This window comes from Rhipicephalus microplus, chromosome 5 (assembly GCF_043290135.1).
Source record: "Rhipicephalus microplus isolate Deutch F79 chromosome 5, USDA_Rmic, whole genome shotgun sequence".
NCBI lineage: Eukaryota > Metazoa > Arthropoda > Arachnida > Ixodida > Ixodidae > Rhipicephalus > Rhipicephalus microplus.
The window spans coordinates 171,712,468-171,727,557 of NC_134704.1; the positions used below are offsets into that span (position 1 = coordinate 171,712,468).

Genomic DNA, 15,090 nt, shown 5'->3' on the forward strand with positions numbered 1-15,090 from the left:
TAGGGCCCGTGGTATCGTGCCAGTAATTTCGACGAAAGGCCAGGAGTGCTCGGTGGAATCCAGAGCCAAACGAGAGCACCAGTCGCGAAAGTGGAGAGATGTTGGTCGGTGTCATGCCGTAGCTTCTGGTGGCCTTGGTTCTTGGTTGTCAGTGAACGGGGCAATCGTCTGCAATCTTCTGCGTTTCTGGCAACATCAGAAATTGCAGTGTACTCAGAGGAGTCGGGCGTGTATGGGAGGATAGTGTCCAGCGTGCATGATGGTTCGCGTCCGTAACACAGAAAAAAATGGGAGAACCCTGTTGTCGCGTGCGTAGCGGTGTTATACGCATACGTGACGAATGGAAGGACAGTGTCCCAATCGGTCTGGTCTGAAGCTGTGTACATCGTCAACATATAACCGAGAGTGCGATTAAATCGTTCTGTGAGGCCATTCGTCTGCGGGTGATATGCTGTCGCCATGCGATGAACCATGTTGCACTGAGCGAGCAACGCTTGAATGGCGTCAGACAAGAAAACACGCCCCCGGTCGCTCAAAAGTTCGCCAGGAGCACCATGGCGGAGAACAAAGTTGCGCAAGATGAAAAACGCAACTTCCCTTGCGGTTGCTGCGGGTAGTGCTGCCGTCTCCGCGTAACGAGTGAGGTGGTCCACGCCGACAATTATCCACCTATTTCCAGAAGACGACGTGAGAAGTGGTCCGTATAAGTCGATACCGACGCGGTCAAACGGACGCGCTGGACAAGGCAGAGGCTGAAGTGTACCGGCAGGGCGTTGAGGTGGGACTTTACGTCGCTGGCATGCAGTACAAGTACGTACGTACTTTTGGACAAATGTGTACATGCCGCGCCAGTAGTACCGCTGACGTAAACGGTTGTACGTTTTGAAAGCGCCAGCGTGAGCGCTTTGCGGGTCGTTGTGGAAAGCAGTACAGATTTCCGAGCGCATGTGGTTGGGTATCACTAACAGCCACTTCCGACCTTCAGACGTGTAATTCCGCCGATAGAGTAGGTCGTCTCGAATAGCGAAATATGTGGCTTGACGGCGGATAGTTCTTGAGAACAAATTAGCTAACGAATCAGTCAGAAAGACGAGGAGTTGGGAAATCCACACTTTTTTGCGTTGTTCCGATGCCATGTCTGTGAAGTCGATTGGTGTTATGACAGCTGAAGAAGGTGACGAGGGGGTTGGGTCAGCCGGTAGCGGCGAGCGGGATTGCGCATCAGCGTCGCAGTGCTTGCGGCCGGATCAGTATACAACACGAATGTCGTATTCCTGTAGGCGAAGCGCCCAACGACCAAGGCACCCCGACGGATCTTTGAGCGATGATAGACAGCATAGAGCGTGGTGGTCCGTGACGACTTCGAAAGGGCGGCCATAAAGGTATGGGCGGAACTTCGTCAAAGCACAGACAATTGCGAGGCACTCTTTGTCCGTGACGGAATACTTACACTCGGCTTTCTTGAGGGTTCGACTCGCGTAAGCGACCACGTATTCTTGGTACCCTGGTTTTTGTTGAGCCAATACAGCACCAAGACCGACACCACTGGCGTCGGTGTGGACCTCCGTAGGCGCATCAGGGTCAAAATGACGTAGTATTGGAGGTGATAGTAATAACCGCCGAAGCGCGGTGAAGGATTCGTCGCACTCTTTTGACCAAGCAGAAATGCCTTTGGAAGTTGTCAACAGGTTCGTAAGAGGCGCAATGATGGAAGAGAAGTTGCCCACTAATCGACGAAAGAATGAGCACAGGCCGAAAAAACTTCAAAGCGTCTTGATGGAATTGGGCTTCGGATAGTCGGCCACGGCGCGGAGTTTCGCCGGATCCGGGAGAACACCCTCTTTGCAGACGACGTGACCCAGTATAGTGAGCTGAGGTGCGGCAAAATGGCACTTCTTGATGTTAAGTTGAAGGCCAGCAGAGGTGCGACACGTGAGAATAGCACGAAGACGAACAAGGTGAGTTGAAAAGTCGCGAGCAAACACGACGATGTCGTCTAGGTAGCAAAGGCACGTGTTCCACTTGTAGCCACGAAGGATGGTGTGCATCATTCGTTCGAAGGTAGCTGGGGCGTTGCAGAGTCCAAACGGCATGACGTTAAAGTCATACATCCCATCAGGTGTTACAAATGCAGTCTTCAATCGGTCAGGATCAGCCATTGGAACTTGCCAATATCCTGAGCGTAAATCTAAAGAGGAGAAGTATTCTGCCCCTTGCAAGCAATCGAGAGCGTCGTCGATGCGTGGCAACGGGTACACATCCTTCCGAGTTATCTTATTGAGCCGGCGGTAGTCGACACAGAATCGGATAGATCCATCCTTTTTGCGCACAAATACAACAGGGGACGACCAAGGGCTCTGCGATGGCTGGATGACACCACGCTTGAGCATATCGTCGACTTGTTCGTTGATAATACGGCGCTCTTCCGCTGAAACTCGATATGGTCGTTGGCGTAAGGGAGCATGAGTACCGGTGTCAATGTGGTTCCGTGATGTTCGCTGTGCGACCCAAAGATGGTTGAGCGCAATCGAAGGCAGAACGGAACTCTTGAAGAAGGGACAAGAGTTCCCTTCTTTATGTCGGCGATAGCTCAGCGGCAACAGAGGGCTGGAATGAGTCTTGCGCGGGCAGTGTGGCCACAGGTGGCGTCATAGCATTGAGCTGGAGGTGAGGTGCGTGTTCGGCGAACTCTAGAGGGCGCAAGAGGTCAACGTCTTGCATGTTACCCAAACAATGCCCGTGAAGTAAAGTAACTGGCGACGATAGCGAGTTTGCAACGAGCATGGCGGTAGCACCAGATTCCACGGCGAGTACGGCAAAGGGCAGGTGTAGGCTACGGCGGCGGGTAAATACGTCAGACGGGGTGAACAAAACAGTTCCGGCAGGAGCGGCCGTACAGGTCAGGGCTACAAGGGTGGATGTTCTCGGTGCTATTTCAGTGTCTGCAACAACGACAAGTTTGTAAGGTTCAGGAAGAGAATCCACAAAACAAGAGGTTGGCAGCGATGTAAGGGCAACTTCTGCACGTGAGCAATCTATGATGGCCCGATGACGCGAAAGAAAGTCCCATCCAAGAATGACTTCGTGGGAGCATGATGCCAGCACAAAAAATTCAATGGCATAAAGCTCACCTTGGATAATGACACGTGCAGTGCACACAGCTGTAGGTTCTATGCAATGCGAGTTGGCCGTGTGGAGCATCAGGCCCGAAAGAGGCGTCGTCACCTTTCTCAACTAGCGGTATAAGGTCTCACAGATTATGGAAACGGCGGCCCCTGTGTCGATTAGCGCTTGTGCGGCGGTCCCCTCAACATTGGCGTCAATAACGTTTTGCGGCGAGAAAGATGGAGGCCTTAAGCAGTTCGAATTGTATGCAGCTGTTGCCTCCGGAGCTGCAGCGATCAGTCTCCCTCTTCCGTAGGAGGTCGGCGACGCATAGGTGACAGGGAGCATCGTCGGGGCGATGGTGACCGATGGTTTGCGTAGGGTCGAGGACCGCCAGTGGTGTACCTTGATGGCGTCCTAGACGACGACGCCATTGGCCTGCCCACGGTGTCGACTGGAGGGGGATCTCGGCGACAGTGGTGGGCGACGTGTCCAGCGATACCACAGGCGAAACAGATGGGCCTATTATCCGGCGTCCTCCAAGCGTCTGAGCGACGGTACAATGGAGCTGATGATCTCGCGTAGGGATACGGCGCAGCAATTAGGGTTGTAGGCACGACATAGGGTGGCGTGGGAGGTTGAGCATATGGCATACGCTGTTGCGTGGGACGAGCAGCGACGGCGGCGTACGTGAGAGGCGTAGTGACTGGTGGTTGCTGATGCACCGGCGGAAGGGCTTCAGCGACTTGGGTCCGAATGACGTGTTGGAGGTCCGGTGCCAAAGCTTGCATGGGCTCATGTGTCGGTGGCAGCAGTGACAGCTGGCGCGCTACCTCTTCGCGGACGAAGTCCTTGATTGTCGAAAGCAGCGGCTGCTGATCGGTAGGATGGGCAGCTAGGTGCAAGCTTGCAAGCGTGTCTGGCGTGGTGAGGGCTTGACGAGCAATTGCGCGCTGCCTACGCAATTCATCGAAGCTTTGACAGAGGGAAACGAGGACAGCAATTGTGGGGGGATTTCTCACGAGCAACATCTGAAAGGCGCCGTCGTCGATGCCTTTCAATATGTGCCTGATTTTTTCTTCCTCAGGCATGGTAGAGTTGATGCGGTTGCATAGATGCAACACATTTTCAATGTAGCCCGTGTAGGTCTCGCCTGGTTGCTGCGCACGGTGACGTAAACGGTGCTCGGCTTGAAGCTTGCGTGCCGCAGGTCGTCCAAAGACGTCCGTAATAGCCGTCTTGAATGCAGACCACGTAGTACTGTCCGCTGCGTGGTTATTAAACCACAGTTGCGCGGTGTCCGCAAGGTAGAATGTGACGTAGCCCAGCTTACTTGGGCCGTCCCATTTGTTACTTGTGCCGACTTTGTCGTACCTCACCAACCAATCTTCGACGTCCGACTCAGTGGAGCCCGTGAAGATAGGAGGGCCTCGTTGAGGATACATGGCACCGCAAGTGACATGGACGGTCAAAGGTCCCACCTGGAGAGGCGTCTCGGTGGCCATGTTCGTGTCACGTAGAGGGGGAAGCGTACGGGAGCGAAGTTCCAGGTTTGTACGGGAGTCCACACACCTCCACCAGATGTCACGCAGTTTATTTCAGTACAGACCTACTGGAAGGCCGAGGAACGCCAGAAGAGCGAGGAACGCTAACAGGCCGAAAATACAAAACAAACGCCAGCTCGGGTCGCGCGCGTGCACCAACGCTATGGCTTGCCGTTTCATGCTGCTTCGTCGTCGTTCGCATAGTTCCCTACAGCTTGTTTGGTTTATGCGTTCTTGTGTGCCAACATTGTGAAAATTGTATCTGTAACCACCCTGCTAAAATCTCTGTATCAGGGATTGCAGTATGAATAAATAAATAAATAAATTTCAAGGCTCTGTCCGGCTTGTGGCAAGTTTACGTTTTGTTGCGTCGTTATCGTCGGCAGCAGCGGTGGTGGAGGGTGTTCGGTAGTTCATCGTACAGCAACCGCAACTGCAACCGTTGCTGCCACAAGTTTTCAGAATATGGTCTTGCGGAATTGCAACTTTTGGGGCTTCTGTACCACTGTCGTTGATAAGGGGACCGGTAAGCTTTGGGTGATGGCGAACGAGATGAACATCGATGTGCCCATTCTGTAGTGGTCAGGAGTGATGTAGAGTGGTCGCTCGCGGTGCTGTGGGGGCGCTGCGTTGACGGCAAAACCACGTAGGACCATTTGGCGGTACTGGCAGCAGCAGTATGTATGGCCAGCTTCTCCGCAGTGGTAGCAGAGTGGGTTGTAGGCAGGATGCGTAAAAAGTTGGTCTTTGTCGGTGCGTAGTACTTGGAGGTTGTTGGCTGGTATGTCGTTGGTGTCGGTGGTGGTGATGTCTTCTGACGAAAATGTGATGGCACTGCTTCAGGACATGGACGTGGGGATGTAATATTACCTCGACGTAATATTAGACAGCCACAACGTTACCGCTCTTGTCAACAATGCAGCCAATTATTTCGTCATCTGTTGGTCTTTCATTGCGAAGTTGAAGAAAGTAAAGAACATTTGAAAAGTCCCCTAAATCCGCACAGTTAGAGATCACCTATATATAACGGTAAGAATCTGCACAAATAGAGTTACCGTAAACCACCCGATTTATCCTGCAAGCTTCGTCATAGTACAGCATTGCTTGAGGGATGTCATCCTTGGTAGGAACTTCTCAAGCCTTCATGGCGTCGTCCTCGACCTGAGAGCAAAGCCGATAACACTATCAACAGAAAAATCACTACCACGGCGCACGCCACAACGAAGCGAAGCCTTGGATGTGCTGGAAGAACAAGTCACCATTCCGCCTCACTCCGAAACCAGAAGACTTCGGAAGCGTTATTGAAGCCAATCAGTTTCCGTTGGTAAAGCTTGATATTTTCGCGGCAAAAAGAATTGCCGCGCTGCATAGATGAAACGAAACAGTGATGCTCACAATTTTCAGCAATGAGTACAACGCACGTCTGCAAAGACACAACGGTTGCACAGCGTTGGGCTGCGTCAGCGTATAGCTCATCACTTGCGGCTGAGGCTGCAGTGCTTCGGAAACTGCAAGTGCTTGCTGATTTTTTTTTGTGGGCAAGGTCGGCCGCCGAATCCACTTGGGGTGGTGACGAAGGTAACAGCTTCCGGAGCTCCTCCCACACGATATGTAGGACGTATGTTCTCGGAGCCGAAGGCTGTGAACAGCTGCGTTGTCTCTCATCTATAGGCGATCGTACTGGCGGGTACGCATTTCCAACATGTCATCAGACAAATTACTGAACTGTTTTGGATGGGTTCCCCGCCAGCCCAGCGAACAGGTCTTGCTTCACCTCTCGCATGACCAAACGAACCTCCTTCCCCTCGGCCATGCCAGACAAATTACTGAACTGTTTTGGATGGGTTCCCCGCCAGCCCAGCGAACAGGTCTTGCTTCACCTCTCGCATGACCAAACGAACCTCCTTCCCCTCGGCCATGCCAGAGTAGTTGTGGCGGAATAGACGAATCAGCTCTTTCTCAAAAATTGTGACTCTTTCGTTCGGAAGCTACGCGTGTGTTTCCAGCAAAGCAGCAGCTTTTTACTTTGCGACGGTGCTTGCAAACGCACAAAAAAGCAGGTCTGAAAGATGTCCCATGTTGTCATGGTAGACACCCTGTTCTCGAACCAGGTCTTCGCTGCGTCCTCCTGGTAGAAGCCCACATGATGCAACACGTCTTCGCAACACCAGTTGGTAAATGCCGAGACCCTTTCGAATATCTTCAGCTAGGTTTGGGGATCTTGACTTGGCGATCAATAGAAGGTCAGCGGCTCTTAGGGGCTGAGTCAAGATTCTGGGTTCTTTTTACAGCGGCTGTCATTGTTGCCGCAGTCGAGGCCACAGTCTTCTTGCTCTAGGCGGGTAGAAGCTCATACTCCGGTGGTAGATCTTGCTGCCGGCGGCTCACTCGCTGCTCACCGTCGTGTCGATGTACCGTTAACGGTGTGGGCTTGGCTCACGACTGCAAGGAGGAGTTCAGTACATGGGCCGGGAAGCATCTCCACCAGATTTCTCACAGCCGTGACATAGAACAAGGAAGGAGCAGACTGTAGGTCGGTGACGAAACTCTTTATTCAGCCAAACCTGTGGTAGGTCAACGAAAAGTCAGCATACAGCGATACACACAGCCCTGATAACGGTGAACAGAGCACCGGCCGTCTATCAACTGACAAGCTGTGAAGCACGTCGGCAATTCTACACGTGCCGTCGAATATTTTGGCGCTTTCTGTAGCAGTCACGTAGTTTCCGGAATAATGCGTAATGTTCGCGAAGTGGGCATAATCTTAACAAAGTGACCCGCTACAGTACTGAAGCCTATCGAACACTGCGGGCGCGGTTTGCGCTGAGAATTACTGACAGTGTAACAGCGTTGTAACGAAACTTGAGGAGACTCTGTGGAAATAGCATAACATAATAAATTTTTAGGATGTATTTGCCCATAACTCAGTATTTCCACCCAGAGCAGCCTTTGAACTCGTTCGTGTTTTGACAACAAAATAAGTACTCTCGCACTGCTCTTCCACTGTGCGAATGCTGTCAAATTAATACAGAGCGAGCAATTACACTTTTCTAATGTTCTGAAATTATTGGGCATTAAATTTTATTATGCTGTGTCATGAATGGCATATTTCTATGAGTCATTGTTAACAGGGTTTTGTTCTAACACACAAAGCAATAACATTTATATGATGCTTTTTTACGTGTATTTCGTATGAGTGTATTTCGCTACTTAATACGGCTACAAGGTTCTGCTGTTTTGTTAACACTGAGTAGAATACATATAAGCAAGTTTACAGAATTTCCTTTCAGACGATGAAGTGTCTCCGTTTGAATGATTATAACTATAAACTTCCTCCTTCATTATTTCAAGTTTACCCTTTACAAAGAACCAGGTTTAGCTTCCCGCCATTTATGCGATTTAGCAAACTCTATCCTCCTCTCCAACTTATCAATCACCACTCTTTGTTGCCATATTGCTTACACTGGCAGCAGTATACCTCCTCGCGAGTCTCTTAGTTCTTTTTCTTCGCTGTAGGCTTACACTCTTCACATACAAACACCGTGATACCCTCTCTGCCCATCTTCTGTCTTCTGTATCTTTAAGCTTGTGCTGTAACCCGAATACGCAATCACTAGTCATGGAAGAACATTTAGCTGAAGCTTGTGAATCTGAATGTGCCACGAAGAAAGAGAAAATTTTAGAGAAAGAAAAGGCACGGAAGCAATTGATTACTAGTGGCATTTTGTATTGTTCTACACCATGGCAAAGCACTCATACTTTCGTTGTGAAGCAGCCCCGCCGTGGTGGTCTTGTGGCTAAGGTACTCGGCTGCTGACCCGCCGGTCGCGGGGTCCAATCCCGGCTGCGGCGGCTGCATTTCCCGTGGAGGCGGAAATGTAGGCCCACGTGCTCCGACCTGGGTGCGCGATAAAGAACCCCAGGTGGTCGAAATTTCCGGAGCCCTCGACTACAGCGTCTCTCATAGTCATATTGTCGTTTTGGGACGTTAAACCACACAAATCAATCAATCAATCGTTGTGAAGTACATGTCGCATTTCCATTGATTAGTAGTTTGATTTCCTTTCACCAGGTGATCATTTCTCAAGTGGCGTTCCTACTGCCTATTTCATTATGCTACGTTGAGCTTTTCTGCACACAAATAAAGCATGCACTATAATGAAAAGACATAGTAGAAAGCTCATTCACCACAAGTGCGTGGTCATGATGTTGATTCAATATGTTGAGTTAAACGTCCCTAAACCAACATATGATTATGAAAGATGCCGTAGTGGAGGACTCCAGCAATTTCGACCACCTGGGCTTTTCAATGTGCATTCAAATCTGAGCACACGGGCCTACAGCACTTCCACCTCCATCGAAAATGCAGCCGCCACAGCTGGGATTCCATCCCACGACCTGCGGGTCAGCAGCCGAGTACCTTAGCCACTATACCATCATGGCGGCGTGCGGCTTTGATGATGTGTTTCTGGTGAGGTCTACGAAATTTTGTTACCCGGAGGTTGACTGACAAATGTTATCGCCCTCGCTGGTTGCTGTTATAAAATTTTTACCTATGCTCAACAAAGCTCCGTTGAAAACTAAGTGACATACCTCGGTACGTCTATGTTTCCGTTTCATGGTGTTCGTCTGTTTGATATCATCAGGAAAAAACAGACGCTGCACTTTTGTCTGTCATTTTCCATTTCACTTCCCTAAGTGGTGCATAGCTTTCGTCTTTATTAGTTGCAAACATGCCCGAACCCGTACCTTGCGTGATTGCATTGAAGTGTTTACTTACGAAGCGTCTTTCGCGGCCTCTGAAATGAGAAGAGCGAGGTGTTTTCAATTGCACCTAAATGTTTCATCAGTGGTCGTCGGATAACGTCCATATCTTACGTTCTAGGGCCTCTTCGAAATCAGCTGGAATACACAGGACATATACCCAGGATGCTCGTTACATGAAGACAACATTTTTGTCTAGCCTGAACTGCACAGCAAGATTAGAAAGCACTGTGCGAGATCAACCAAAACGTATGTTGTAATAATTTTTAGGAGCCTGCTATTTTTGATCACGGCCTGTCGGGTGGCGGCTCCTGGCGCACCAGTGCTGCCAGTGTGCACTTCAGCGGTTGCCACTCAAGGGCACTTCTCCGATGATTCCAACAATTCTCACAACATGGCACCCCGCTACCAAAGCCATCGCTTTTCGATGGCCCACGAGCTCACCTCCTCAGAGGTTTGAATAATAGAGAAGTGTCGAGATTAGCCCCGTATCTGCATGGTAATCTTCAAATGTCATCGAAAAACGATAGTCTTGCGTGTGGAGACAGTGAACAAACCATTTATTTGATGTTCTGCGCAAGAGAATCGGCGAATGGTATTCTGGAAGCGCTGCGTTAGAGTGACTCGAGCGTGCAGCGGAGGCGAATGAGCGCATCAAGCCACGTCCCACGTGGCACATGAGCGCCATCTGGCAGTATCCCACTTCTGACCCTGACGAATTCCCTGGCTGTGCCGCGGACCGACGTTATTTCGCGTAACGCTGGAAGGCGCTCTGTCAACTCCTCTCCTATTCCTACCCTGCAAAACTGGGATGCCATGCTGCGTGATGAAAGCCTGAGTGGCCAGTGGGCGCTCGTTATGCGGGCGCGGGACGCAGCAGCTGCTGTTGGAGCTCTGGAGTTAGAGCTCCAATCCAATCCAATCCAAACTTCATTCCCAGCTACGATAAAAAGAAAACCAAAAATAAAGGTGTGGGAGAACCTGTTCCTGCATAATGCATACCAGGTTTAATGCCAATATAGGATAAATGAAATGGGGTTTTAAAAATACCCAAAGCGCAAATTTAGGTAAAAATTCGATATTGAAAGAAGAAAAAAGGTGGGCCACGGTAACGCGTATTGCGTCCTAAGGGCGCAACGAGCACGGATACCTCGCGGGGCGTTTATTAATTGACAAAGGAGACTTGGCTGAGACCAGCCCAGCAAGAAAAGGTGAATTGTTAAAAAAACGTATTGTCCAACGATAACGGCTTTTGTCGGACGATGATGGCGTCACGATCTCACTTCAGTCTTTGCCCGCCGACCGGGGCGATGCGGCAAGGCAGGGGCCGCCGAGGTTCTCACCCTCGCCAGTACATGGCCTACAGGGCGACCCTGCCCCCCCCATCACCCCAATCGCGTGGGTGTGTTCTTTGTGTGTGTTCTGTTTTTTTTTAATGCGTGACGTCCCGTTAAATTACCGCGTACAAAACTCAAGAACGGGTGACGCGAAATGCAGGTCGTACTCAAGCGAGGTCGGGGATGATGTCTCCGACCAGTTTAACTAGTCTTATCAGCAGTGCGCGATTTCTCGCGTGTCGCAACAGAGACGCATGTCTTGGTCGAAGTCGGCTCGTGGTTCTATTTTCGCCGTTATCTTTGTCGTTAGGGGGCAATCGTACAAGTAATGATCTGTTCCCTCGCATGTTGCACCGCACAAACAGACGGGTTCCGCGAGCAGATTAAATCGATGGAAATAAGCATGAAATCGGCCGTGCCCCGTTAGCAGAGTCACGAGGGTTTGGTTGGGCGGAAACCAAGAAGGCGCGTCTAATACGTGTGGTACCCACTTAAAAAGGTCCGTGTCGGCGTTGTTTTGCCTCCAGTCGGATTCTCAGCGGCGCAGTTGCTCGCTCCTCAGCATACTGCGGACCGCTCTCGGAGTGAGCGGGGCCTGCCTCACGTCACCCAATCGTCCTGCGCGAGCTGCGAGAAAATCCGCCAGCTCGTTTCCGAACAGGCCGGAATGTCCCGGTACGTGACAGAGTTTAATCTTTGTCGTGGCTGAAATGTCGTTTAAGAGAGCCTTCACATCCCTGACTCTCGGGTCGGTGGTCTTATACTCAGATGTCGCCTGTAGCAGGGACAGACAGTCTGTATATAGTCTGACCGTGGCGGCTGAGCACTTGTTTTTGATGTATCTCAACGCCTCGATCAACGCTATGACCTCCGTGCAATACGCGCTCGTGGCATTCTCAACTCGGTATCTTCCTACCGCTCCTATGCGCTCACTTGGTCCTAATACGATGAACGCCGCTCCTGCCAGGCGATCGGTATACGAACCGTCCGTATAAATGTGTAATCCTGGCAAGCGGGCCATCCTTCGCGCCTCGTCTCTCGTAAGTCTAAGAAAGCGGAAGGCGCATTGGGCCGCGGGGTGTTCCTGCCAGACGTCCAGTGTGGGCAGGAGGCGATCTGGACGCACGGACAGTTGTCCGTAACGAATTGGCTTGCGAGCGATGAGTAGCTCGAACTCCGCATTGGCCCTTTCCAATTCTAGAGCGATGGGCGGTGCTCTCATGAGCACTTGAAGTGCCGTCGTTCGTGTGGTCTTGAACGCCCCCAACAAAGTGAGTAGAACCGCACGCTGCAGGGAGGTAATGCGGGATTTGAGGCGGCAGTCGGGACATATCGCGTCCCACCAAACAGGTGAACCGTACATAATGGCAGGTAAGATGACGTTTCTATACAACGTCACCTTCTGTTCGGGGCGCAACAGTCCTCCCTGCATTCCAGAAAGTACCCCGATCTTCGCAACCAGCAGTTCGGTCTTTTCTTTAAGGTATTCGGCATGTTTAAAGAAAGAGAGCCGAGTGTCAAAGACGACTCCGAGTATCCTCAAGGAGTCTTTGTACGTACGTTTTTTATCTGCTGGGTTTAGGCGTATGCACGGGCACCATTTTTCCATACCACGGTGTCCGTTGGAGAATAGCACGCAGTATGTTTTTTCCGTGCTAAGGGTGACCCTTGCCCCAACGGTCCACTTCACTATGTTTTTTAAGACAGCGGACCCAACCTCTCCCAAGCGCTCTCGCGATTCCGCCGGGATGACAACGACGGTGTCGTCGGCGTACGCCTGAATTGTGATGCCCGTAGGGAGTGGGAGGCATAACAGGTCGTGAATTACCACGTTCCAGAGCATGGGTGAGATTGGGGACCCCTGTGGACTCCCCAACGAGGGGTATGCCACTAGTTCGCCAGCGTTTGATCGAAACACCACCGACCGCTGTTGGAGGAACGTCCTAAGTATGTGATATAGATTAGCCGGCTCGCGGCGATCGCGGAAAAACGCAAGCACTCGAGGATGCCATACGCTATCGAAAGCGCCCTTGAAGTCTATTGACATCAGAACCGTGGGCGTCTTTGAGACTCTCAGCTGTAAGAGGGTCTCTTTTAGGTGAACTAAGGCCATTACCGCACTTCTACCATGTATGAATCCATACTGATGGTCGTAGATATGCCCGTGCTTAGATAGGAAGTGATAGAGGCGGCCGTTCAAGAGTCATTCGAGGATCTTGCCCAGAACCGAATTCACACATATCGGCCTATATGACGTTGTGAGCTCGGGGGGCCGGCCGGGTTTCGGAATGAAAATTATCCTGCCGCGGCGCCAACAGCGAGGGAAATATCCAAGCGTGAGCGCCGCGTTGAGTACGAACATTACGAACCGCGCGGGCAATTTAAATAGGCCCTTCACGAGGAGCGGCGTTATTGCGTCCGGCCCCGGCGACGAACGTGGTGGCATCGCCCCAATCACCTCGCGTACCTTCGCCTCGGTAAATGGGACATCTACCTCATTAAGATTGTATGGCCTTGCGGCCATTTGCCTGGCCTTGGCGTGTTCGGGCAAGTCTTTGCTCGGGTCGCCCACCACGATGTGCGTCTCGAGTAGGAGGGCCGCCGACTCGAGATGTGTCGCAGTCATCGAGCCGTCAGCTCGCTTCAGCGGGGGCAAGAACCTTGGTGGGCGGTTTCTGCCAAAAGCTTCTCTATATGACGTCGAAAAGACGTTTCCGCGCGAGCACGCGTTATGGCATTCTCTTTCATATTGGGCCTTTGCTTCCGCGACCCACACACGAAACCGTGCCAATGCGCGACTGTAGTCCATTTTGAGGAGGGCCCTAACGTCGTCGCTTTTTGCTCTTTGAAAACGTCTCCGCATGGCGTTTACCTTCTTACGCTCTTGTGCCAGAGCTGGTGTCCACCAAGAGTTTCCCCTGGCGTTTGACTTGACTGGCCTGAGCTGGCGTCGCAGGTGTTTCTCAAAGATTCTATAAAAGGCCGCCAAGATGAAATCTAATGCCTCTGAGGACCGTGGTTGCGAGCATATGATCTTCGCGAACCAGGGCTCCCTCTCTAGCGAGCGCAAGAGCTTTTGCTGAGCATATCTTGTTAGGCGTTGGTGGGCTACTCTTTCGTCAGATCCTATTTGCACTTCTATGTTCTTATGTTCAGAATATGTGGCGTCGGAGCGTACGATCCATGTGTATCCCACCATCAGGACCGAGGGCGTTGCCAGGGTGAGATCAATCCAGCTGGCGGCGTATGCCGTCTCATAGGTCGGCTCGGACTGTGGGTCGTTCATGACGACCAGGCCCGCCGCGGCCACGAACTCCATGACCTGTGCGCCCCTATCGTCTCCAACTCTGGGACCCCATGCTCGGTGCTTGGCGTTAAAGTCACCGGCTACAATGACGTGTGGAGAACGCGACTGCGACACCACCTCCTGAACCATCCGGAGTGTCGTGTCCATCGGCTTGTGTGGTGGAGCATAGACCGACACTATAGTAAAGTGGGAGTCGCGATATTGCCCATAGACTCCCACCACATATTTCGACAACATCACGGGGCACAGGTCGAACGGTGGCCGCCTCACCAGTATGATAGCCGCCGGGTCTTCCTCGCAGGCAAAAGCCGTAAATCCCGCAGGTAGGTTGGGCATTTTCCCCTTTGGTCTATATGGGTCGCACGCTACCGCGATGTGTATGTCGGTCTCTATCATGCGATCGCACAAGTTACTCAGAGAGAGCCTTGCGTGATCTAAGTTGACCTGCATGAACGCCAGACGCAACAACCCTCCCCGTAGCCCCCCTCGGCGCTACCCTCGCTGTTACGCGCCGCCATAGTGCGTGCGCGCCCTCAGCCTCGCCACCTTCTCTTGTAGCAGCGGACATCCCGAGAAGCCGGTCGTGTGCCCAACCGCCTCCAACCCGACACGGCGGCAGGCCGCGCAACAGACCGTCGCGTCACCCATTCTTACGGGGCATGCAGCCCCCACATGGCCCTCGGCCCCACACTTCGTGCAGACGGTCTTGGTCGGGTCCGCTGCGGCGGGGCATGAACTTCTTCCGTGCCTATAAGACGCGCAAAAGGTGCATGTGGGCACGTGTAGGTCTTCCGATGCGTGCACCATCGTCCACCCGACCGATAAACGCGGAGAGGCCATGATTCTGCAGAAGGCCTCCGGATCGACCTCTACCACGTAGGCTTTAATTCCCCCACGCTCTCGAAATGTCACCTTGACCTTCGATATGTCTACCCCTATCTGGAGGGTGGGGTTGCGTTCGTCGAGGAGTCTCAAGAACTCCTCGGGTCCTAAGTCGGGGTCTACTCTGGAAAACCTGACGTGGAGGTTTCGG

General features: G+C 52.0%; 1 protein-coding gene across 1 annotated transcript; it reads right to left on the minus strand.

Annotated features, from left to right (window-relative positions):
• Positions 1-10,269: 10,269 nt before the first annotated feature.
• Positions 10,270-14,393, minus strand: LOC142817600 (uncharacterized). Its single transcript, XM_075894658.1, has 2 exons — positions 13,218-14,393; positions 10,270-10,353 (listed from the first exon to the last, which is right to left on the minus strand). The coding sequence occupies exons 1-2, from the start codon at positions 14,391-14,393 to the stop codon at positions 10,270-10,272; spliced, it is 1,260 nt and encodes a 419-aa protein (XP_075750773.1).
• Positions 14,394-15,090: the final 697 nt, after the last annotated feature.